At 52.8% G+C, this 24,080-nt stretch overlaps 10 protein-coding genes across 10 annotated transcripts; 6 read left to right on the top strand and 4 right to left on the bottom strand.

Annotated features, from left to right (window-relative positions):
* Positions 1 to 893: 893 nt before the first annotated feature.
* J4E90_007445 (uncharacterized protein) lies at positions 894 to 1,656 on the top strand (the record flags this gene model as incomplete). Its single annotated transcript, XM_051436984.1, has 3 exons — positions 894 to 1,016; positions 1,067 to 1,552; positions 1,600 to 1,656. 3 exons carry the CDS (start codon positions 894 to 896, stop codon positions 1,654 to 1,656), a joined length of 666 nt encoding a protein of 221 aa, XP_051288730.1.
* A 305-nt stretch (positions 1,657 to 1,961) lies between these two features.
* On the top strand, positions 1,962 to 5,393 carry J4E90_007444 (uncharacterized protein; the record flags this gene model as incomplete). The annotated part of the gene is made up of 6 exons (XM_051436983.1): positions 1,962 to 2,004; positions 2,051 to 2,156; positions 2,206 to 2,218; positions 2,270 to 3,029; positions 3,077 to 3,153; positions 4,065 to 5,393. 6 exons carry the CDS (start codon positions 1,962 to 1,964, stop codon positions 5,391 to 5,393), a joined length of 2,328 nt encoding a protein of 775 aa, XP_051288729.1.
* Positions 5,394 to 5,844: 451 nt separating this feature from the next.
* On the bottom strand, positions 5,845 to 7,633 carry J4E90_007443 (uncharacterized protein; the record flags this gene model as incomplete). Its single annotated transcript, XM_051436982.1, has 4 exons — positions 5,845 to 6,624; positions 6,677 to 7,323; positions 7,371 to 7,496; positions 7,546 to 7,633. The coding sequence occupies 4 exons, from the start codon at positions 7,631 to 7,633 to the stop codon at positions 5,845 to 5,847; spliced, it is 1,641 nt and encodes a 546-aa protein (XP_051288728.1).
* Positions 7,634 to 8,873: 1,240 nt separating this feature from the next.
* On the bottom strand, positions 8,874 to 9,593 carry J4E90_007442 (uncharacterized protein; the record flags this gene model as incomplete). Its single annotated transcript, XM_051436981.1, has 1 exon — positions 8,874 to 9,593. The coding sequence occupies one exon, from the start codon at positions 9,591 to 9,593 to the stop codon at positions 8,874 to 8,876; it is 720 nt and encodes a 239-aa protein (XP_051288727.1).
* A 317-nt stretch (positions 9,594 to 9,910) lies between these two features.
* On the bottom strand, positions 9,911 to 11,164 carry J4E90_007441 (uncharacterized protein; the record flags this gene model as incomplete). Its single annotated transcript, XM_051436980.1, has 3 exons — positions 9,911 to 10,385; positions 10,556 to 11,054; positions 11,110 to 11,164. 3 exons carry the CDS (start codon positions 11,162 to 11,164, stop codon positions 9,911 to 9,913), a joined length of 1,029 nt encoding a protein of 342 aa, XP_051288726.1.
* A 273-nt stretch (positions 11,165 to 11,437) lies between these two features.
* On the top strand, positions 11,438 to 13,247 carry J4E90_007440 (uncharacterized protein; the record flags this gene model as incomplete). Its single annotated transcript, XM_051436979.1, has 2 exons — positions 11,438 to 11,446; positions 11,754 to 13,247. 2 exons carry the CDS (start codon positions 11,438 to 11,440, stop codon positions 13,245 to 13,247), a joined length of 1,503 nt encoding a protein of 500 aa, XP_051288725.1.
* Positions 13,248 to 18,887: 5,640 nt separating this feature from the next.
* J4E90_007439 (uncharacterized protein) lies at positions 18,888 to 19,402 on the top strand (the record flags this gene model as incomplete). The annotated part of the gene is made up of 2 exons (XM_051436978.1): positions 18,888 to 19,116; positions 19,176 to 19,402. 2 exons carry the CDS (start codon positions 18,888 to 18,890, stop codon positions 19,400 to 19,402), a joined length of 456 nt encoding a protein of 151 aa, XP_051288724.1.
* A 795-nt stretch (positions 19,403 to 20,197) lies between these two features.
* Positions 20,198 to 21,316, top strand: J4E90_007438 (uncharacterized protein; the record flags this gene model as incomplete). The annotated part of the gene is made up of 1 exon (XM_051436977.1): positions 20,198 to 21,316. The coding sequence occupies one exon, from the start codon at positions 20,198 to 20,200 to the stop codon at positions 21,314 to 21,316; it is 1,119 nt and encodes a 372-aa protein (XP_051288723.1).
* Positions 21,317 to 21,910: 594 nt separating this feature from the next.
* On the top strand, positions 21,911 to 22,751 carry CRP15 (40S ribosomal protein S7; the record flags this gene model as incomplete). Its single annotated transcript, XM_051436976.1, has 4 exons — positions 21,911 to 21,994; positions 22,048 to 22,125; positions 22,253 to 22,335; positions 22,385 to 22,751. 4 exons carry the CDS (start codon positions 21,911 to 21,913, stop codon positions 22,749 to 22,751), a joined length of 612 nt encoding a protein of 203 aa, XP_051288722.1.
* Positions 22,752 to 22,962: 211 nt separating this feature from the next.
* On the bottom strand, positions 22,963 to 23,811 carry J4E90_007436 (uncharacterized protein; the record flags this gene model as incomplete). Its single annotated transcript, XM_051436975.1, has 2 exons — positions 22,963 to 23,609; positions 23,667 to 23,811. The coding sequence occupies 2 exons, from the start codon at positions 23,809 to 23,811 to the stop codon at positions 22,963 to 22,965; spliced, it is 792 nt and encodes a 263-aa protein (XP_051288721.1).
* Positions 23,812 to 24,080: the final 269 nt, after the last annotated feature.

Raw genomic sequence — 24,080 nt, 5'->3', positions numbered from 1 at the left:
ATTACAATGTCGAACGCTCTTCAACCACTCACGTTGATATGACCTATCGTATTGGAAGCTCATGGCATCCATAGTGCTGCTGATCGGGTTGCAGATACTTCATCGTCGGCTTAGCCAATTAGCCCCATCTCATGATGATGCTGAGCTGGGCGTCTTTGGTCGGCGACAGCACTGCTGTGATTGGCAAAGGTATTCCTCGAGCCCGAATTAGTCCAGTGATGCTACTCTTCCATATTCCACAAGTATTAGAAGTCTTGTCATGCCGTCGGCAGTTGCATGCATGTGAGCGGCGGAACGTATAACGCCCCACTTGTACAACGAGAACTCAGGCCACCAAAGAACTGTGAATGGTTGATCCGCTTTTCGGATAGGATGATGTTCGCGGACGTTGGGACAAGGTTGCGTGAGCCTCAATCTATTCTACTTTGCCGTCGCGCCAAGTTGTGGGGTACCAATCCTTACCATTTGTTTATATTGTCCAACCCCCGTTCCTCATTAACGCGTGCCATTCGTACGGATACGCTGGGATGGTACAAAAGAATTTCGCCTTTGTCATTGGCCGATCATAAGGTGCCCAGCTGGATAGCGACGGAGGCCAAAGGGTTGTAGTCACGTGCTGATCGGATTGTTGAAGCGTGCAGTGGGCCGAGAGAATAGGCTGTTGAAGAGAGTGGGATCTGATCGCGAGGAACGAGCCTTTATCAACCAGGTACGATCCCATGGAAGCAATATAGTCCATGTGGTGCTGTCAGGTATAGACTCCAGAATCTCAAATATCCTTCTGGAACGTCAACCACTTCCGCTCTTCAAACCCGGAAGCTTTTGCATCTCTTCTCATTGGACGTCTTGTCGCACGGCATTTCCTCTCTTTACTGGTCAGATCGAAGTCAACCATGAAAACCAGTACTATTCTCGCGTGCTGGGTGTCAGCTGCATCTGCCGCCTTCGACTTGAATCGTGGGGGTGCAGTACTCAAAGCGCCTCAAGGCGACTCGTTTGCCAGCGTAACAGGCACTGTGAGTGACTCTCGTGCTGCATGTGATATGAGTACTAACTGCATATACAGTTCACAGTACCGAACTTATCGGGTAGCAACCGACTCTCGATCTGGGTCGGCATTGGGGACACACTTGAACAGGAGAACGTGCTCGGTGGTGGCATCGTGTACAACAGTACGCTCAGAAGCTTCTCTGCATACTTCCCCGGTCCGGTGACAGATACCACTTCGACGGTTCCTGTTGCCAACGGTAATTCTATCACCGTGACAGTCAGCGTGGCTACTGCAGGGGGTACTGTGACGATTGAGAACAAGACGCAGAACAAGAGGACAACACAGACACTCACAGCTCCGAATGGCGTGGATCCGTCCTCATTGACTGCGCTGGCGGCAAACTGGTTTGTGCAGGCATACCAGGTGATCCCAGGCCAGCTTGTAACTACACCAAATTTTGGAACAGTATCGTTTACTGCAGTCTCGGCGACTACGAAGAGCGGCGCGAATGTCCCAATCTCCGGCGCAGGTCGATATGAGATACAAGGAACCAGCGGACAGGTTAGTTGTACATGGCGTGCCAGCCGTCCCTGCTAATGTCTGACTAGATGTATTCGAAGACAACGATATCGAACACTGGTGTCTCCGTGCAGAGACAGGCGTAGAAAGAGGGTTGCGATAGTGGTGTTCATGTTCGGAACACGACTTCCCAGGTTGGAAGTCGCTGCATCGTCGTAGGTAGTCGAGGATAAATAAGCTTGGGCTGTTTCGCTGTTTCATCGACACTTCATGTATTAGACTGCGCGCAATAAGACAAGATGATTGCGCGACGCTGACCGGGAGAGTTGGTGAAGGTCGCTGGTGATGATGTGGTGAATGATGCGCAGACGATGACGTTCGCTTGGCCTCCCCTCCACATTTCTCGACGCGTCGCGACTTCCCAACTGCGTCGTGCGACAACACCGGCAAGATGCGCTTCAAGGCGTCAATACAGAATATTAATACCTTTACGAGTAGGTGCATAAGGCGACACTTCAATCTGCGACTAACCCCTTGCAGAGCTCACGGCGTCACTCAATTCGCTCGGCCCGCTCGCGTGGGTGAAGCTCAGCGAAGAGCAAGTATGCTTCACCATCATACCAGAGCAGGGCACTCAAGTATGGGCGTGAGTAGACGCCTCATACCTCGGTGTCTCTCGTTCTAACCGCATGCAGTGTCCTCTCTATTGTAAGCATGCCGTCTCATCTTTCGCTGGCTGGATGTTAATGCGCCGCGCAGGACTCTATCTTCGAGACCATCAGCGTGCAGTCAGCAGCGAACAACGTCATCAACCTCGAAGTTCCGCTCACGTCGCTGAATCGCGCTCTCAAGTCAGCCCTCAATGCCACGTCGGCCCAGATACGCCTCACCAAGAAGGACAACCTGCCCATGCTTGCCCTCACCATCGTCACCACGACCTCCTCGAACACGTACAGCGCCTTCCCTGCAGCCACAGCCAACAACGACGATGGCTTCGACGCTGCCTTTGACAACGAATTTGGTGGAGGAAACCGTGAGACCATTGTCACGCAGGAGATACCCGTGCGAGTGCTTGCGCCAGACACTGTAGCGCACCTGCATGAGCCCGTCTGTAGAGAGCCAGACGTACACATCATACTGCCTCCTCTGATGCAGCTGAAGAGCATCAGCGACAGGTTCACCAAGCTCGCGCTGGCAGACACCAAGGCAAGCACCGCGACGACGGCATCAAGGACACGACTAGAGGTTGCCGCCAACATGCACGGCTGCCTCAGGATGAGGATCCGATCCGACGCCATGAACATATCCTCCATCTGGACCGATCTTAGTAATCCAGAACTCGACCCTGGCCACGTCGCTGGTGGAGAGGATGGCGTAGCTGAACACCCAAGCACGCGTATGAAGCAGCTGGGCACGGCAGACGGGCGTAGTGAAGAAGGCTGGGCTACAGTGAGGATCGATGGGCGTGACTGGGGTAAGGTCATGAGTGTGGGTAGGCTGGGGGGACGAGTGATCGCTTGTAAGTCGTACGAACTTCAAATCTGCCAACATGCTGACATTCTCAAGGCTTCTGTCATGAGCATGCACTCATCCTCTACGTTTACCTACCCAACGATAATGGCGATGACGAGTCGGTCCTGACAGTACGTTGCACTCTTCACACCCTCGCTCACCAGACTGACATCACAGCAGTACTTTATCAGCTCCTACAGCGCATAGCTACCTTCGCGCTCATGTCATCCTCACGAGGCACAAACTAGATACCTTTGCTTACGCGACACCGCATACCTCATCACCACCATCCATCGTACCAGACATATGATCTTGTGGTGGCGTACGCTACACGTTGACACTTCGACGTGCGAGCCAGATTGACCACAACTCTCGACTGTCTCCAGAAATGCGCATAATTGGTTGTGCTACTCGTGTACGGGCTACAATTGGAGATGGAAGCGTCGGCAAAACTAGCACTCTATTAGCCGAAGGCAGCAGAAGGATGCCTAAACGCCAAACCGCTTGCACCACGCCGAGACAAAGTCTCATGCTTTGAGTTGGCTTCTCACGATAGGTATAAAGTCGGTTACTCGTCTCAATCCGGCGTTCGCTTCATAGCTCCCCAAAACACAACATGGACGAATGGAAAGGAGCCCTTTTTAATTTCACCTTCACCGCCTCTTTGCCTTCCCATCCATCTGACTTGAGCGACGTTTGTGCAGTCAATACCAACAGCTCGTGCTTCATCACAAATCTTGCGACTGAACTCGTTCATCATATCATCGACTACATACCTCCCGCATCTCAGATCGACTTCGCATATACCTGCAAGCATTTATTCGCATGCTCTGCAGACGTTCTCAAACGCCATCGCGACGCTCATACAAAGTATTGTATTTCGTCTGATATTGACCCAACGACTGTTCCCACACTCCTCCGGAGCGCTTACGGATATGGTGACCCAATTCTAGCCTGGCACGTTCGAAGTCTGGAGCTTTGGTATGATCGCACAGGATGGGATGCATGGAAGACGCTTGACTTCGACGTTCCAATCGATCAGAGCTCACGGTCGCCAACAACCTGGGAGTTCATGCCTGGTGAAATCGACGACTACATGGAGCCATTAGATCAAGCACAGAGTGATCTTATTCCCGGTACACGCGCCGAGGAGGCACGTACACAAATTATTGATGGCTACGACATTTACCTGAAAGCTCTCCTCGTTGCAAATTGTCCTAGGCTTCGAGACGTCAAGTTTGTCATGACGGCGCGGGATGGGACGGTATCGAGGTCATGTCTCGACTGGCTTCAAACTTTTATCAACGACTCTCACAACAAGAAAACTTCTTGGGGACCTGGCCTCAAAAATCTTCGTTCAGTCGCTGTTGGTCTGCCCACCGGAACTTGGCTGGATGCGGCCTATCATCCCAATACCTGGCCTTGCAACACAGGATTTCTTGTTCAGTTCCTCCGTCTCCCAAGCCTCGAAAAGATATACTTTAGAGATTGCGTAGGTGATTTCCAAGACAGGACGCCCTGGAGGAACCTTCTACCTGCTGGAACCTCCCCTGTCAAACATCTCTTCCTGGACAGTTGTGGGGAATTTGGGCAAGAATTCCTCACTGCTCTTACTGCCGTCCCATCAGGACTCATCACAGCCTCTTTCCGCGCCGGCGATGCGACTCGACTCGAAGACGCGGACGAACTCGTTCGCAATCTCGGCACCTACCAAGGGAACACCCTGGAAAGTCTGATGTTCTATGACTATCATGACAATCCCCATAAAATCCACGGCGATCGCTGCGCAGCCTTCCGCCCAGAAGAACTCAGCAATATGAGGAAATTGAAGCACCTCTGCATGGACATCCAAGACATTGAGCTCGAGGCCTGCTACCAAAGAGACGACAGCGCAGAAGATTGGGAGAGCGACGGAGCGTATCTGGAACGCTGCTTCTTGGAGAGTGTATGGAATTATGAAGCCCTGGTTCTATGGGGATCACTCAGCGAATCTTACATCAAATGGGAACCGAACGAGGAACAAGGCTTCGAAGATGCCATCATTTCTCTGATCGGAGGACGACCTATACGAAAAGATACTCTCACGAATGAGAGAAATCGCAAGTATAATATGCTGTCTCTGACCGGAGTCCCAGGGCCCGGAATCGCAGTGACGAAAGCTGTGTATCTGGAGAACGTGGAGAAGAGCAGTGGGCCCATCACTACTTTTAGTCCTGGGCGCGGAGGAGAACCCTCACCGAATGAAAAGAGCAAGGTCTGGTTCCGTCGCGCGATTGAAGTAGCGAGGAAGAGGGGCAGGGATCTTCATACGCTCACGAATCGCTCCAAGCCGCGCCATCAGATTGACTTTCCTGAGGCGCCTGATAAGTAGGACCTCAAGAGCGGTCCGTGGGGTGAGAGACCAGCAGATTGGGTCTTCAATGTGTATACGGGTCGTAGGGAGCCCAAAGGCTGTGGCAAGTATGGGAACTGCGATGTTTGCTTTGGGTATTACAGTAATGAAATGTGGGATGGGCTGGAGAAGGAGCCGAGAAGAGTGAAGTATGATGGGAGAGATGTGAGCCAGACCAACGAGCAGGATCGAATGAGAAGTTGAGAAAATGGTGCGAGAGACGTCTGCTTACACCAAACGTCATCCATCAGTCTATTAGGCACACGAAATGGAGGACGCAAATACGTTCATGCCTAGCACAAGAAAGAGGAGATAATTCACTTAGGAAATATGAGTGTCACGTCGAAGAAGACAACTGCACACATCTGGACAGAACAGTCACATTCGAAGAATACAATGTATTCATCCTCGTCAACCCATCAGCCACCATCTACTTCCCCGCATTATCAACATGCTCCCTAAGCTCCTTCTCATTGTCCTTTGCCAGCACACCGCCATTCGACTGCGTAGCGACAACCGAGCTCCTCCTCCTCTCCGCCTCATGCGCCTGCTCCGTATCCGCGTAGTCCACAAGCAGCTCGCCCTTCTTGCCATAACGATGCGGCAAGTTGTGCGCAATACCAACGACATCGAATGGACCGCTTGCCGCGTGGAAGATCTCATCCATTTCCTCGAGAGACCGGTATGCAGTCTCTGGGAAGAAGAAATATACCGAGGGTACCATTGCAGCGTTGATAACGGCAAAGATGATGTAGGTCTGGTAGCCAATGTTTGCGAAGGCAGGGGGCGTAATCATTACGACAAGGAAGTTGAAGATCCAGTTCGCTGTGGTGGAAATGGCGTTGGCGGGCGCGCGGATGGATAGTGGTGTGATTTCAGCGGGATACAGCCATGTCATGCCTAGCCAGCCGATAGCGAAGAAGGAGTTGAATACGAAGAGGAAGACGGTGGCGAGGAGACCCAGGCTTGTGTTGCCGATGTTGCTGGTTGCACCTGCTAGCACGGCCATGGACATGGACATGCCGGCAGCACCGAACATCATCAAAGAGCGGCGTCCGAACTTCTCGATTGTGAAGATGGCGATCCAACTAGCCATCCAGTATTCGGTGCCGTTGCAGGCGGATAGAAGGCGACTGAGGAAGGGCGAGAGACCGATGGAGTTTTCGAAGATGGTCGCGGCGTAGTAGGTTACCAGGTTGATACCAGAGATCTGGAGTATTGTTAGTTACTATCTCTTGTCCTGTTGGAAAGGCGGAACTTACCTGTTGGAACATCTGGTTGACATAGCCCAACACAGTGCGGTGGAAGTTGCGGTTCTTGTTCCTCTTGAAGCAATCGCGGAAGCCGCCACGCGACATCTCCTCCGTAACATCCTTGACAGCCTGGAACTCGGCTTCGACCTTCTTGTCGTCTATGGGAAGGTCGCTCAACGCAGCCAAAACTTCAAGAGCCTCTTCCTCTCGACCCTTCAGTACCAGCCAACGCGGACTTTCGGGGAGACCAGGAATCATAACGAGGATAAAGAGGGCCAAGATGATTTGGAAAGCGATAGGGAAGCGCCAGGCGATGCTGCTGGGTTCGAGGAAGGAGAAGCCGAGATCGAGCCAGTAGCTAAGCATGACACCGAAGACAATCATTGAGCCTTCAATCATGACCATCTGCCCTCTGCGGTGTGGTTTCGAAGTCTCGGACTGCCATGTTGGGACTGTACTTGTGTTCATGCCGTTGCCGAAACCGGTGATCCATCGTCCGATGATGAGCTGTGCGAGTCCGTACGATGCTGTTTGGAGGATGGCTCCGACTATCATGATAGCACTGCCGATGAAGATGGTCTTCTTGCGTCCGAGCATGTTGCCGAGCCAGATGGTTGCTACGGCGCCGAAGAAGCAGCCCAGTGTGTAGGCACCGACTAGACGGATATTAGCGACGTTGGGTTTGGATGCTGAGCGAGCTTACCTGTGATGGCTTGGATAGTCGCGGCATGGCTTTTCGAGCTCCCTGGGGGCGGGTTGTTGCTGTCGATTTCGGGGAAGTATTTGATGAAAGAGCCCAGAGTGAGCAAACCGCCCATTACACCCTGATCTGAGCAAATGTTAGAACTGATACCGACAGTGTTGGCATGAATGCTTACCATAACCAAAGAGGGCGAAATCCGTGCCTGCTATCACAGCAATAGCAATGTTGAGCTTAGTGCCCTTGAGGCCATAGAACTTGCCCATCTTGTTTAGTAATACCAACGATCAATGCGTGTCGTGCTAGACAACGAGGTAAGAAGGGCGTTGCAACAAAACAACAACACAAGAGGCCAGCTCGCTTCCAATTCGTGCGAGGTGCGATCGATGAGGTACGACAGCAGGCGCGACGACCCTCTCTTAAGAAAATGTGAAAGGGCAACCGCGACTCTCTGCCACCAATGTAACAGTAGAGTCCGTCCTCACGCCGCCAACCCAGCAATAACGCCGAACCGCCCTGTCTACCGGCGTCATCCCCACAGTTTGCTCTCGACGATGACGTTTGGTCTGGAGCCGCTGGTGATCCCAACCCCGTGGAGTTTGGCGTGCGGAGAAAGACACACTACCCGATCGCACGGGGATGCCAGGGTCGCCCTGTGTGATTCGTCGCAATTCACCAGTCAGCTCGCAGTCGCCCATCGGAATTACCGCAATAGGTACTCCCGGCGCATTATGATGTCGCTAACAGGGTGAAAGTTCGCGACACGGGCGCACCAAGACGGTGTTTCGCGCCGCTTTGGTGCTTGGTGGCTAAGCATCGCGAAGGCGCGAAAAGCTCCGGCCTAGTCCGATGCTTCGGCTCGTCTAAGAAATTGCTTGGGCGGCTTGCCAAAAAGCGTAGTTCCGCACGTCAGCACTTGTGGGAATAACCTGGGAAATGCCTAAAAATGCCCTCGTTTCGAAGGGACGGGTGTTGTCAAACCCAAGTCTTCGGGGAGGTGTGCCGGTTCTACGGTAGGTGTGCCGGTTGAAGTATCCAGCTTGCGGGATTTACGATCATCAGGGACAGGGTGCGTCAACCACGCGACAGCACCAAGTTTTCTCGGTTCGGATTAAGGCTGTGGAGCCGATGGCTTGGGGGAGGCTTCTTTGTGGAGAACGCGCTGTTGGAGTTGCACTGTGGGTGTACTAAAACTTGCACGTGAGTCCTTTCGATGCTGCCCAGGTGGCCCACTGCATTTTTGGAGTAATGTTCACCGCGAGTACCCATGCGACATCTCGATATTGTTTCTACACCCGTTGCATTTTCTATCTGATGTCGCTAGCACGTCCATCTGCATCTCCTTCACACGCGTCTAACTGGTGTGATGATGCAAGCAGTAGACGGATTCCAACGCACATGCATACGTTTTCGATTCGAAGGTGTTCAGAGTCATTCAAGGTCCATTGTTTGCCTGGAATGACTAGTTGTTATATCTATGCAGTGGTCTGGGCAAGGTCCCCATACTTAAGGCCCCCAAGCCTTACGCTCCGTTTCCATCAACTCATCGATCGGTGCAGTCAAGCTTACTGGTCGCATCACTCCGTTCAGGCCCGACGCTGAAATATCTCTACTGTGCGTGTCTAGATACTGGTTGTAGTCAGCTCCGAATGAACTAGTGGTGACCCCCGTTGCGCCCTTCTTCGTAGGAGATGGGGCAGGTGTAGGAGTCGCCGAGACCACACGCTTTTGCAGTCGCCTTTTCTTGTGTTCTTCCATAATCATCTGTGCTCGACTTTTGTTCAGTTTCCAGGTAGCCAAATTCCTTGCCGGTAATACTGTCCGTTTGAACATGCCTATCCCAGCGATGACAGGCTCGACAAGGCCCATGCCGATGTAAGTATCAGCTTCCCACACAGGCGCAGAAAAAGAGTTCAATAGCCCCTGTGTTTCGCTCTCATTCTCCGTTGTATCGTAGATGGGTCGCTTCAAAGGATCAGTGGACGCTGTTACAAAGTCGCCAAAGTCTTCGTCGTTTAGGTTAGTGGGCTTGGACTGGGAAGTACCCGGCTGAGGAGGAGATTCATTCGTTGGGGGCAGAACTGTCTCTGAAACAGAAGACGGGCTTAGCCTGGGTACAGCAAGTGCGCGATTATCTTCCCAGGCGTTCTGAACAGATTCAGCTTCAGTCGCCGCGTCCAGATTTCGCGGAACACCCATGAAAGAATCGACCTGATTTGACGACATGGCGTTTGAATGGGTTCTCTAGTTGAGTGATTGAGAACTCTAATACCCAAAGGTTGGAAGGAAGCGTCTGCTTGGATGTTGCGATATTTGGTTCACGTTGCTGACCATTGTGAATACTAACAAAGAACGTGCCATGGCTCTTGAAGCCCCAAAGTGAATATATAAAGCATATAGGCATTATATGATGAGATGATATCAACCCGAGAATCGCTGGAAATGCGCATATGGCGTGAAGACGAAATGCTTTTCCTAGGTCGTTAAGACGCTAACTCCACATCCCAACGCTGAACGCCAATAGTGTGACCATGCTAGAGGTATCATACGCGCATAGCTTCTCTCGCAGCGGGCTCTCTCTCCATCTCGTATTCGATCTCGCGTCTCGGACCTTTTGAGTCCTTCGAGGGCTTCTTCTTGGGCTTGGGTGGCGGGCCAGCAGGACGCTTGCGCTTGAGATTTGCGAGCGTCTTTTTGAGAGCCTCTGTGTCCTCATCTGCAGACTCATCCTCCTCATCTTCTTCGCTGCCACTACCGCTCTCGTCGTCTTCGTCACCTGAGCCTTCATCAGGACTCTGTCCGCCTATCCAGTCTTCAAAGTCCTCCATCTCGTCGTCGGATTCGCCCTCAATGTCGCTCACGTATTCGACTTCGCCCACACCGTTCTCCATCTCGTGTTCGTATTCGTTCTCGTCTTCCTCCTCAATGCCTTCGTCCAGATCCTCGTCGCCCTTGAGCTGGCCCTCTTTCTGCAGGCCGCGCATGACACGCTTCCAGACATTTGGTTCAACGTTGATCCTGTCTTGCAGTTAGTCTCAAACTCAAACACGAACTGAGTAAATCTAGACAGTGTGACGGTGCTCATTAAAAAATTAGAGTGTTGTTGTTGTTTTTGATCCTCATCGAAGGATCTCAGGGTTAAAAAGCGAATAATCATGGCAGCAGTGGGAGGAGGGGGATGAACTTACGGTCGATCGCCGTATGCGCCACTACGCAGACGGTCAATGAGAACTCGCTCGATGGCGCGCTCGACCTTGGCGGCTGCGAGAGCTTTGCGCTCACGGCCTTCCTCTCGTCGGCGGACCTTGGGTGCCAGTCTGGGAACTAGGCGCTCTCCTAGACGCTCTTCTTCCTTGGCCAGTTTCCGTATCCTTATGTTGACTTGAGTAAGACGAGTCAAGCGCTGCTTGTTCTTGTGCTTAAGGAACTTGGGGAAGTATGCGAGGTGCTGGTCGACCATCTCGAGCGCTTGGCTATAGTTCTTAGGAAGCTTTATCTTTTCCCACCATTGCGACGGAAGATGTGCGCGTTCGATCGCTTTGATGTATAGATACAGCTCGCCGGTCGCGGGATCTGAGCGAATCGTGGCATAGCGTGAGTTCGCGAGGGGGCACGACTGCTTGGAGCAGTAACCTGATACGTTGTGTTCGTTTCTGCAGAAAGTTTGGTCTTTTGTGGTTTTGAGTTCTGAGTAGACAAAGTCAGCATTATCTTGTATGCATATTTACAGAGGCTCACGCACTGAAGCTGCAGAAATCGGTGCCAATAACGGACCATACAAGATCGTCCGAGGCCATGGCGGCAATGAAGTCCTTCCGCGGACGCACGTAAACACAGAAGCGAGGATCCCTTCAACAATAGTCTTTCAGCGCGGCGAAAAGCGAACAGAGGGTCCTTCGGGGTATCGTGTGTGCGTTCTGGCGCGAAGGGAACAGGTGTTGTAGTAGCAAAGTAGACATGCGACGATCTCAAGAAATTATTATCTTAGCGCGTGCACGGGCCACTGCGGAGGTGCAGCGGAGCTACCATCAAGTACAGATGCGACGACGAGGTAAACCTCAACTGGCGGAATGAGAGCCGTCGTCTCATCTCTCCGTCGCAATCCTTCCAATCAATTGAGAGCGCCTTGTTGCCCAATTCGCACCGTATTGCATTCGCCCCATGTCGCGCGAATCGCATCGCTCCACCATGAACCCCTCCATGTGCAGCGCGCCTTGACATGCCAGCCGCATCTGTACCATACAGATAGCAAGGAACCGACGATATATGCGCTTTCTACTGCTAGTGGAAGGGCAGCGATAGCTGTCATTCGAGCCTCGGGTCCGGCATGTAGGCAGGTTTGCACTCTCCACCCCATGATCGACTTCCCTTCCTTACGCTTCGTAGATATACGAAGGGCTATGTCCCTCTACAGCATTTCCCAAGCCTCGCCAGGCGACCCTCCGCAAGCTATATACCCCACATGTACCCCCTTCGCCCGCAACGATACTCGACTCTGGCGCCCTCGTACTCTACTTTCCCGCGCCCAACACCGTGACCGGAGAAGACGTGCTCGAACTGCACGTGCATGGCGGCCCGGCTATCGTACGCGCAGTACTTTCAGCCATATCTGAATGCGCGAACATACCAAACACTCGCAAGTCGAAGCGCACGGAGATCCGCTATGCTGAGCCTGGAGAGTTCACCCGGCGCGCTTTCGCCAACAACCGAATGGACCTGCCCCAGATCGAGTCGCTAGGGGAGACATTGTCTGCTTCGACTGAGCAGCAACGCAAGATCTCAGTGAGGGGCACAACCTCCTCACTGGCAACACGATACGAGCACTGGCGCATGCTGTTGCTGCAGGCCCGGGGCGAGCTGGAAGCCTTGATCGATTTTTCCGAAGACCAACACTTTGACGAATCACCTGCTGTTCTATGCGCCTCCGTCGCAACTCAAGTCCGTGCCTTGCAGGTGCAGATGGAGGCGCACGTTGCCAACGCCGTTCGTGGAGAGATGCTGCGCAATGGCATTAGCATTGCGCTTCTCGGTGCACCCAACGCAGGCAAGAGCAGTTTGCTGAATCGCATAGTTGGGAGAGACGCTGCTATCGTCTCTGAGGAAGCTGGCACAACGCGCGACGTGGTTGAGATAGGATTGGATCTGGGTGGGTGGCTTGTCAAAATTGGAGACATGGCCGGCCTTCGCCAGGCTGGTGTCGCAGGTGCGAGCGTCGTTGGGGCCGTTGAACAGGAGGGCATCAAGCGCGCGAAGCAACGAGCACTCGAATCAGACGTGCTGATTGTCGTTCAAGACGCCACAGCCGAGATGGATCCTGAGGTCATGGCGACGGCAAAGCAGTGTGCTGATGTCGGCATCGAGGTCATTGTTGCTCTCAACAAGCGCGACCAACTTTACACGTTCGATATCTCGCGGGCGAAATGGGAAGAAAAGATTCACTCCGCCCTGGGCCTCTCTAAAGACCGCCTGTGCTTCATTACATGCAAGCCGCTCACAGGGCCGATACCTTATCCAACTAGCGACAACATCCCGGAATTCCTCACTATCTTGCAGGATACTTTCAAGTCTATGACAGCCGCGTTAGTTCCTGACTCGGATCCCGATCCAAGCATTTGGCAAGAGTCATTAGGCGCAACCGAGCGTCAACGTCTTCTTCTCTCCGAATGTCTCAGCCACCTTTCCGCCTTCCTCACAACCGTAACCGAGCCCTCGGCCGATACAACCAGAACCGGTGAGGAACTACCAGGCGAGGCCGACGAGGTCGATATTGTGGTCGCTGCAGAGTGCCTTCGCTCCGCCGCCGACGCATTGGCCCGCATCACAGGCCGGGGTGATAGCGGCGATGTGGAAGAGGTGTTGGGGGTCGTTTTCGAAAAGTAAGTGACTCTAGCCTAAATCTCGTGCCCTCATGTCGTGTCACGTTCTGGAATCTTTGGCAAGGCGTTCTACACTTTGGCCCCCATTTGAGTCAGACGGTTGCACCCGAGAGGGGGCCAAGCGGGCGTTGCTGGGGAAAGCCACAATGGTAATAGCAGGATGTGTCTGTGCAGTATCGATTGCTGCATAGGGCGTCTGGATAACCGAACTCTTTCCCCATGATGCTTGCCGGCTTACGCTCAGCTGCGGCCGCGAAAGACCACGTGACGAACCTTTGCTGACGTCAACCTTCTTACAGATTCTGTGTCGGAAAGTAGCGAACGCAGTCACGGTACTGGCGTTACTTCAAATCACAGCTTGCGAGGACGATTTGTAGTGTGGGGAGAGGATACCGTCAAGGTATCAATTGTCTATTCTAGTCAAAGCAGAAGTGATGAAGCTCTACTACCAGACCTGCTGGTGGTTCAAAATGCAAAAACGCCGTAAACAGTCGTATCGGGGAAAAGGAGATCTTGATTGAGGAGAAAAGCAGAGAAACCCGAAGCAAACTCGAAAACAGTACGCCTAACGCCGAATAACTCCGTGTCTAGAAACAGTACCCAGGTCCGTTACCCATCGCTCAATGAAGAGCTTATCCCAGCCTTTCCAAACGCCTCAAAATGCTGTGACATACAATTTGCATGATTCCGTAGCCCATAGTTCATAGCCTGTGTCCAGGTCCAAAGAGTCCAACGCTCGCTAATGCCGATTCAAAACAAGAAAATGAGGATCAAGATGAAGATCAAGGATAGAAAGAGGAGATGTTGGTACAAGTGAAGAGTGTGTGATGATACAGAGATGAAAGAAATATGAAGCCGAAGGAAGAAGTAGATGGCCGAGGCCTAAGAAGTCAGAGATGGCCTCCATCGTTCGAGGCGTCTCTTGCGGAGTGTTCGGGAGGCGGGAAGTGGCGGGAAGTGGAGTGTGATGGTGTGAGGCGTGGCCATGGTGAACCACGCCGCAAGGATGCTGATGAATGTTTCGGATTGCGGGATTGCGGGAGCAGCCGTTGTGCTTAGTTGTAGCCTCCGCGACCCATGTTGGCCGATTCTTCCTGGGTGTTTGGTGGTGACATTGTGATTGATCTGTTTGTTCGACTTTGAAATTGGTTGACGTGCAGACTTGATGAACAAAGAGCCGGGTCTTTGGTATTGAGATGAATGCACAGGTCTTAGTTGTAACCGCCGCGACCCATCGGGTAGTGTCTTGAAGATGGTGTAGTTGTAGGTGTAGTCTCAGAGTGAAACAATGCTGTTCCTGACGAAGACACTGTGCGTGGGGTATATAGCAGGAAGACGCGGATGAAACAATGGAACAATAGTCGAAGACGGAAGAAGATGGTGTGGAAGGATGCTGAATGAGTGAAACTTTTGACTCAAAGGGAAGAAGCGACTCGACTTATATGAAACAAGAGGCCGACAAAGACACCAGAGAATGCAGGAAAGCGGACTAGGAAAGGACGAGGGAAGAAAAGGGCGCTCGGGTATGGTGACTGGGACGGATCGGAAACTGTTACTTGCTCTGCTTGCCTGCTTTCCCATGGTCCAGGCATCCAAACCGTCTTTATACCGCACAGTTCACCTACCTGTTCCCCCCTACACCACCAACCAGAACGGCGGGAACTGGTGGCGGACGGAACCTGGTTCAAGCCACGAACAAGGCATCTAGTCATCATTTCCTCTTACTCGCCGTACGACTGCGCAGCACGCAAAGCCGTCTGCTTGGGTAGACAGGAATAAGTTTCAGGGTCTGTGGGTGGGTGCGTGGCAGTGAGAGGGGGACCTGTGCTCGCGGGTGGGAAACTGGAGCCGCAATGCAGTGCACGCGCCAGGTGGATAAGATGGGCGTGCAGCAGCGTGCGCGGCTGATGGCATCCCTGCTGCTGATTACATGGAACCATGCGGAAACTGTGCGACACAGGTCTTCATTGGTGACTTTATGGGAATGCGATTGCAAAGCAGAGGGAATGTCAGTCCTCGTGCATCGTGCATCGGGCTATGACGAAGAAGGTGTGCTTCTGCATTGACGACGCATGTCTGCCTAACTTATACACCCCTTCCATCAGGATACATGTGTCTTCTTCTTCACCACCACCACCAACAACACCCTACGCCGTTAGGTACAATCTGGATGCTTGCAGCACACGCCAAGGTACTTTCTCGACAAGCGCGGGTCGTTTTGCCATTGGCCTGCTGCCGTAACGCACGACACAGTCATACAACATCATCACCGACAAGCATCTTTCCCTACGCCAGACTGCGTACCTGCGCAGTGCACTCACACCAGTCGCAAGAACCTCTTCGAGGCAATTCATCGTTTCCCGTCGGTCGCGCATTCGGGCGACTTGCAGTTTCGAGTCAATTATCGTGCTCGTCACACTGTTACTCATCCATCGCGATCCCCCGACGATTGCTGTGCTGCATCTCGCTTGGACGGGGCCGTTTTCCGTGGACCGCCGGCGAGGGCAATGCTGGGCGTGCAACACGAATGCCTGCAAGCCATGTGCGAGCGCAAACTCCTTCTGGGCAGCGTTGCAACCTGCTGTTCCACATTTGGAGGCCGCCCCGTGGGCTTGGGTCGTCTGAAGCAGCGAATAGGGCTGCGTAGGTGGCCAAGATGCTGTTTCGAGCCCACCGGGGGATACAGTGCATGGCAGTGCGTTTGAGCCTTACCCGCCCATATGCCTGCTACGTCGCGCGGGGGAACTCTACACCCATGTCCGACCGTTGGTGCCTGGAAGCTGGAAATGGTGTTGAGTTTGGAGCGTTGCGTACGCGGCAGTCGCCGACGTGTGCAGCCCGATCATGACACGGTATGAGTCTTCCGGTACTACTACTTTCAGCACAATACCCAGCTGGAAGCACTCCAAGGCCCTTATTGCGATAATGCGCAGTGGTTGAGCCTTGGTTTGGTTTAGCTGCCGCTGCCATACACCAAGTTGGTCGGAAACGCCTCCGAGATGGTATACGTCGATGCAGGAACAGAGTTCGCGCAATGCGGTACGTGGGCTGAAGACGAGGGTTGTGTGCACCAGGGCTGTGAAGCAACGAGTGAGCGGCGACCATACGACTAGTTCCTTCTTGGTTGTTATCGCGACTGGCTGATCCGAATTTCCGTCAATCTTCAATCTGCTCCCGCACAGAAAGTAGTCGCTGCAAATCATATCAACTCAGCATTCGGACAGCGACATATCCGGAGACGCCCAGAAGCTTGACCAAGCCTCAATCAGCCTTATCCGTATAGTGGTACGTCCTATCAGGACAGATCCTATACCGTTCGGAAGCAAGAAATGTAAGACTTGGCCAATACAACTTGCATAGACGCTCACGTTCTTTCGGCTTCCCGTTCCACTCGGCATCGGGAGAAGCGCCACACTCGCGTGACGGAAGCAGGAAGGATGTAAACGAGCGATCATGCGTCACGGCATCCCGGCAACGTGGATAAGAAGTCATGATGCATTGCGGCAGCGCAAACCCCTGGCACTATCTATGGACTCCGATTACGATCGGTACCCAGGGGAGTGGGAGCCGGTGATGAATGGATCACCGAAGCAGATGAATGCGATTTACCGAAGCACAAGGCTGAATGGCAGGCATACTCGATCGTACAGCACGCGTGCTTTATCGCTATCGGTTAACGAGCCAGACGATTGGCGGACGCCTCGGAAACATATGAGGTTACATCGGAGGACGACACTGGCAGTATTGGCGACAGAGGGCTATACAACACACCCGCAACAACATTGCACATATCGCCGACTTTCTTCTCTCACATGAAGACGCATACATCGCCGACATGAAGCTCTACGCGCCCACCTCGCAACATGTCTACTCGGCTTGACTCTTGAGTACAAGAATATCTGCAGATTCGCTTCCGCCTACACAGCCCCCCAAAAATAGGACTTTAAACCATACCGATCTTGCACTCCTGCACTCTTCAAACAAGCGCGACAACCGCTTGTAGGGCTGACTGAGCCGTCATGTCAGCGCATTCACCCGATTAGGTATTTCCGCGTAGCTGTCGAGCCGAGCTAGCTCATTGGCTGGACCTGCAGTAGCACGGATGTATTTTGGGACAGATGTCAGCTGAAGCCATTTTGCCTATCTGAGGGTATTTGGGAAGAATTAAGTCAGATGAAGAGCGAATTTGGGTTATTTTGGGGCCTAGAAACTACTGCATTGGGGTGTCACATGTGGATGACGAATCCTTTATCGACGTTCAGTGAAAAGCGAAGAAGAAAAACCCATCGGTATTCTATGAACTGAGCTTACGATCTCGGACGTAGAACAGCGCATGATGCTAACACGTACTCGCTTTCCAAAGTTGGTAAGGAGATGTAGGAGTTGCACTAACCAAAAGCCTAGGTATCCGTCTCACTCTACTGATTCTGGTTCAGCATCGCAAGCAGCCAATGCTCCTCCTGGACCAGGAAGGAATGTTCATCGCGCTTCTCAGCATTCGGTACCGCGTCCTCATATGCACACCTACGGAGTTCCGGTGTGACGCAGTTTCAAATGACTGCTACGAGCGACTACTTTACAGTAAGCATCCATTCTCAACAAGAATGTGGACGTGGAACGTTTTGTGAAGCATACCTAGGGACCCGAAATACAAGTTTCACAATTCTACCCCATGGTAAAAACGCTTTCAAATTAGAGATTCTTCGAGAGACGATGCACACGCCCTACGTAATTTGGTGGCTTGGTGCCAGCGCAGCCCTACACAACGGTCCACTAGGCGAAGGACAACGACGCGAAAGGATACTCAATTCCCAGGATATCCTTTGTTGTGGCCTTACAAACAAAGCGGTGACTGGCTTTAAGTTCACGGCTGTTCCCGAGATAGCGGATGATTACGTTGCTGCTGCGGAGAAGACTTGGCGTTGTGTGGTTCGGGCCTTCACGATGTAGCCGGCAAGGTAGGAGTGACCGCTGCAAAATCGATCCCCAAAAAAGCACATAGCCACGTCGCACGCCAAAGCTCTTCATCTAGGTCGGTCCTTTGCGCGTTCAAAGAAACCTGCTGTCGCTCCAACGCGCTCAGGCCAACGCATCATCATCATCACCGATCCAACTGGGCAGACCTTCAGCAGTCTTCGACAAAACACCAGAGCATTACGGATATCGGCAATCACTATGCGACGTTCCTGCCTTCCATAGTCCACCATTTGGAAATTGCTGCGCCACTTGTTTGCGCCACGCGTCCTTACAGGGATTGATGATCTCATACCCAAGCGAATGCGCTAAGAAACCAGTGATCTGCACGGCTATGCGGCCTGCACAGCACTAGCCACACTGTCTTTGGAGACAAGAAACATGCGTGACTGACGAGGCCGGGGAGGGCAAACCCCAGGAACGTGATCATGGTTGTTCTTGGATGCCAAGGTTAGCTACGCAATGGTCGTGGCTGACGTTTGCTGTCATGTCTCTTGACCAAGCAAGGCACAGTCGTAGGTGCCGGGTGTATATATACTGGCAGCTTGAAGTCAATATGTTCCACATCCACAACTTCGTAACATTCCGAGTACTGCTTCTTACCAGCTTCTTACCAGCTTCACACTTGATATCTTGACAGCGACTTCCGATACCCACACTTACCGCCAACATGCTCTTCACACGTCTCCTCTCGATCATCCTGCGCACAGCGCAATGGGTCTTCGCAGCCATCGTCCTCGGTCTCACAGCGTACTTCCTCTACCAACGTTCTCGATACGACCAGGGGCCTCTAGGCCGATTGATCTTCTCAGTGATCTGGTCTTCGCTGTCCATCCTCTTCGCTGTCATCTGGGCCATCCCCACGAGCTCGAGCATCACTGGCTACACATCCGACTTCAGTAAGTCCTCTCAACTCTATTACTATGGACCCATCCATCTACTAACAGCTCCTGCTTAGTCTTCACCGCCGGTTGGGCCGCTGTCTTCGGCCTCCTCGTCAGCTGGTTCAACGGCTCTGGATGTGGTAGCGCGTGGGCTTTGGGCGGCGTGTCTTTCCGTCGCGACAACTCTTGTGGTCAATGGCAGGCTGCTCAGGCTTTCTCGTTCTTGTCTATGATCCTTTGGTTCGCAACTGGAGTGCTTGGTATTTTGACGGTGCACCGTCTTCGCAAGGCTGCCGCGTAAGTTTTGTGCTAGTGTTCTGTGGGGATTGTGTTAATGGGAATATAGTCGTGGCTCGCACGTCTAAATGCGATTGCCTTACCTACGAGGATTTATCGACCAGTATCACACTTTTGCCAGACGAGAATAGCTTGGATGAGCGAGATGTTGCTGTTCGGCGGTGGGCTTGGGTCGGACCGTCGGAAACAGTATCAGGATGATTTGCTAGCAACTTTGATCGAAACTCCCTCCTCTTATGATCTAATGTCGATATCCCAGCGAGCGAGGAGTTGTTCTGCTTTTGTTTTCTTTGTTTACTCGTAATTCCCTGCCTGTACGATGTTAGCATTTGTCTTTACCAAATAATAATTCACATGCATACTACAACTGTACAGTGCAATCCTGAAAGTTCTCCGACATCTTCTGTCTACATTTTTGGCGCTTACTGCTTTGAGGTCGAGGCAAGATTTTGTTGCTCATTGTAATTAACTTGACTTGGCGGTAGCAGTCAACTCGAACTCCAGTGATCATAAGTCCGTTGTAGCTAGAGCCTCTATTTATCTCCTGATGCAAGTCTTGCAATCTTGAATTGAATTGGTGATTTGTCGACGTATTTCGAGACTACGTAGCTCGCCTCGACACAAGGGAAGATCTTCACAAGTCAGTTCACAGCAGCAAGAGAGCCGCATTCACTCAACAAGAACTAATCAATGATCTGGCAAGCGTGAAGGGGAGTGAAAGCTCATTGTAACCCCGTTTTCTCTAGTTCGCGGGTAGCCTCTCTCTTCCGGAGCAACTTCTCTCTCCTGCTTCGATAAAATGGTACGCCCCTCACTAACTTTACTACACCATCGATTACACACTACCATTAACTATCAACTCAACACGACCTATCAGCGCTCGAGATCGAGTCTCAAGATCAACAACCTTATGCAATCCAATCCCACGAACATCGTTCCACCCACCATGTCTGAGGACAGCCCCCGAGCCAGTAAGATGGACCAAGTCTTCAAGGGCATCCATCGTCGGCTTTCCAGCTTCGGAAACTCCACAACACCGTCCAAGGCCGCCACCGAGACGTTGTCGGCGATCGCGGACGAAGCCTTTTCTTCCCATTCGTCGTCACCATTCAGCTCAGTCAAGAGCGCTCCCCAACGTCGAAACGATGAGCGTGACACTCGGCTCCTTTCCCTGGACAAGCTTATGAGCGGTACCATGATAGCCGAAAAGAACAAGCTCTGGTTCGAGAAGCTCAACGTCGCCGTCAGAACTCTGATGAACTCCTCAGACTATGACCCTTCACATGATTACGAGCACATCCAGCGAGTCATCCTCAACGTGCACCACATCTGGAGCGCCGAGAAGCATCGCGAGGAGTTCCGCAACGTAGACCCCCTAGTCATCTACGTCGCGGCTCTAGTACACGATGTCGCGGATGACAAGTACCTGACTGACGAATTGACCGTTGAGCTACAGAGGGAGGTGACAGACCAGGACAAACAGGTGCGGCAGAGAGACGCCATCGAAGCATTCATCAAAAAAGCTGCCCCAGAATGCCCACCCTACATTTGGGGTCCTGCGACACACATTGCATCTCTAGTCTCGTTCACACGTGAACTGCGCAAACCCGAACTCATTGCGCAGCAGTGCATGGCGTATCCTGCTCTCCAGATAGTGCAAGATGCCGATCGTCTTGATGGCCTAGGTGCGTTGGGAATTGTACGTGGTGCAGTGTACGGGGGCGCAAATCAGCCGCGTGGTACTGGTACGGTCCGACGGGTCTGTCAGATAGTCGACGAGCGCCATTCTCATTATGTAGAGATGATGAAGACACGTACGGGTAAGAAGGAGGCGAGCAAGCGCTGGGACGCGATGGAGGAAATACGCGACCAGATTGTGCAGCAGGCAGACTGCAGGAGCGTGCTGGAAGAGAACTGAGCCTGGGGGAAAGACGGCGAATGGGAAGAGATGCCCACAGAACGTGACTAGATGCTTTCCGTTTTAGCGAAAGTTGTCTTTGGTATTGTCGCGTTCTTCCTGGTGTATACATAGATTAACATATGAAATATACTCTAAAAGGGACAAGTTGCCTTCGTTGATAGATATGATTACCAGCAGAAGCGTGTGTGCTGTAGACACTCAATGAACACAATGTTGCAGAAGAACGAGTAGCTTTATTATTAGTCTCGTGCATGAGCCATCGAGGTGGTATACCTCGCTTCGAGGGGCACTGCTTTCAGCAATTCCATCGATCGGCGACCACTACCTGCTTTAAGTTTTACCCACGCCGAGAAAACGAGCTTGTCTGGTTGCCACAAATATGTGAGAATGTTTTTAGATGGATGCGAAGACTATGCGAGAGTGAAAGCGCATCGTTGGTGATGCCCAGGTGGTCCGCGATCCAGCGTTCACGCTAGTCGCCCAAAGTAGACTAGCGCCTCGCTTGAAGCACACCTGCCGTCTCTAATTCTCAGCTCACAAGCAGCACCTCGAACTTTCAGACTCCGACCAGCTCGACATCACGCCGCCAAAATGTCCGCCAACTCGCTGAACAAGATCGCGCCCAACAGCCCCTCGAGGCAGAACCCCTCTGAGATCGAGACCAGCATCGCCAGCGCAAGTTCACCGGTCAATTGCACACTGACGACCACGGCTAACATTTGTGATAGGCGTTGACTGACCTCGAGAACAACGTGCCCGACCTGAAGGCTTCTCTGCGCCCTCTCCAGTTCGTCTCTGCTCGCGAGGTATGACAACCCGAACACCACGATGCGCTCTCGAGCGTCGCCTACACACACACCTACACCCATACCCTATAACTGAAGAGGCGGTGGGCACTGGGCAGCAACATCATGCTGACACCAGGATTCTTAGATCGAGGTTGGCCACGGACGCAAGGCTATTGTCATCTTCGTCCCTGTTCCCCTTCTGTCCGGATGGCACAAGGCCCAGCAGCGGTATGTTGTGCTCTCGAATCGATGCAATTCGCATACTAACGGTCCTCAGTCTCACCCGTGAGCTCGAGAAGAAGTTCTCCGACCGCCACGTCCTGATCGTTGCTTCCCGCCGCATTCTTCCCCGCCCCAAGCGCTCCAACCGCTCGCGCACCACCCAGACCCAGAAGCGTCCCCAATCCCGGACTCTCACCGCTGTCCACGACGCCATCCTGACCGACCTCGTCTACCCCGTCGAGATTGTCGGCAAGCGTCTCCGTACCCGCGAGGACGGCAGCAAGATCCTCAAGGTTGTCCTTGACGAGAAGGAGCGCGGCGGTGTTGACTACAGGCTCGACACCTACAGCGAGGTCTACAAGCGCCTCACTGGCAAGGGCGTCAACTTCGAGTTCCCCCAGAGCCAGCAGACCGACTACTAGATCTAGGCGGTTCGTTGGGTTTGGTCGATCTCGTTAAATCTTCATGGGTCAGGAGTACGGCAGGGCTTCGGTTATGCGTCATGTACCGGCATCAAAAAGGAATGAGAATGAGATGACATGAGCCTGTATTAGGCACCCCTTCAAGATACCATTTGCAATTGATTTCTTTTACTGTTCGTGATGGTCTTCTTTGCCCTGACCATGGTACTATCTACTGCCTGTCCAGCTCAGGGTAATGCCTAAACACACCCATGCTGAATGGCTTCCGTCTCTCGCTCCCGAGGTACTCCTTGATCCCCTTGGTCTCCTTGACACTATCATAGAAGGCTCCGAACAAGGTCGGGTAGTTCTTCTTCCTCGCTGCTATTTCCTTTGGGAATGCAAACTCCAGTCCACTCAGCACATGCCAGACAGTAGTATCAGCATAGCTTAGACTATCCCCAACAAGGAACTTGCCCTGTCCTTGCGCCTCGTTGCCCTTGAGCACGCGCTCGAAGAAGCCCAGAAACTTGGGAATGCGGTTCTCGCGGAAGTCTGTTGCCTTCTTCACCGACTCCTCCTTCTGATCCTCGTAGTATTTCGCAACCGCGATGGGGTGGTGCGTGTCGTGGGCTTCATTGTTGAGGTCCAGCGCTGTGAGCGTGTGCGAGAGGATCCACGCCTTCTCTGCCTCGTCTGCGCCGCCGAGGCCGAGCTTATCACCGAGGTAGGCGAGGATGGAGGGAGTCTGATAGATCAGCAGCGCGGCGCCGTTCTTGCCCTCGCCTGGGATGCGCAAGGCGGGTGGGGCGAAGGTGGGTGGGTTGCCGTCGGAGCCTGTGGACGATTGGTCCGTGAGGGAGCTGATGACTTTCATGCCTGAAGGGGTTGTTAGCTATACAGGTATATGATGCGATTGAAGCGCAAGGTGCGTACCATCTTCCGACTCATTGGCGACGTCCTTGTAGGAGACGCCCGCTGCTTCAAATGCCAGGCGAATGAACTCTCCACGTCCGGGGATGCCGGGCCAGTACAGCAACTCGTATGGAGGCTGAGTGCGCGCTTTCTTGGTCGCAGACATGGTGGTAATGTAGTGTCCAAGCGCAATTGAACTTTGGGTGTGGTGTTTGGAGAGCTGTAGGAAGCTATGTCGGGTAAGGAGAGGCCGAAAGGTGGTGCGAAGCATGCAGTTGCGATGGCTGCGTTGTCAGTCCACTATAACGAGGGGAAGAGAGCACCATATCAGGTTGACGTGCCATTGCCGCTCGGCGTGCTCTATGCAGCGTGTTTGGCGTCATTGTGGGGTTGTGGTTGGACTGCTAGATCGTAGATGCTGACATCAGATGCGGA

This window comes from Alternaria incomplexa (assembly GCF_024043165.1).
Source record: "Alternaria incomplexa strain BMP 0042 chromosome Unknown scaffold_11, whole genome shotgun sequence".
Taxonomy (NCBI): Eukaryota; Fungi; Ascomycota; class Dothideomycetes; order Pleosporales; family Pleosporaceae; genus Alternaria; species Alternaria incomplexa.
Note: the sequence above shows the minus strand (reverse complement) of the source record. Positions and strands in the feature narration are given on the sequence as shown.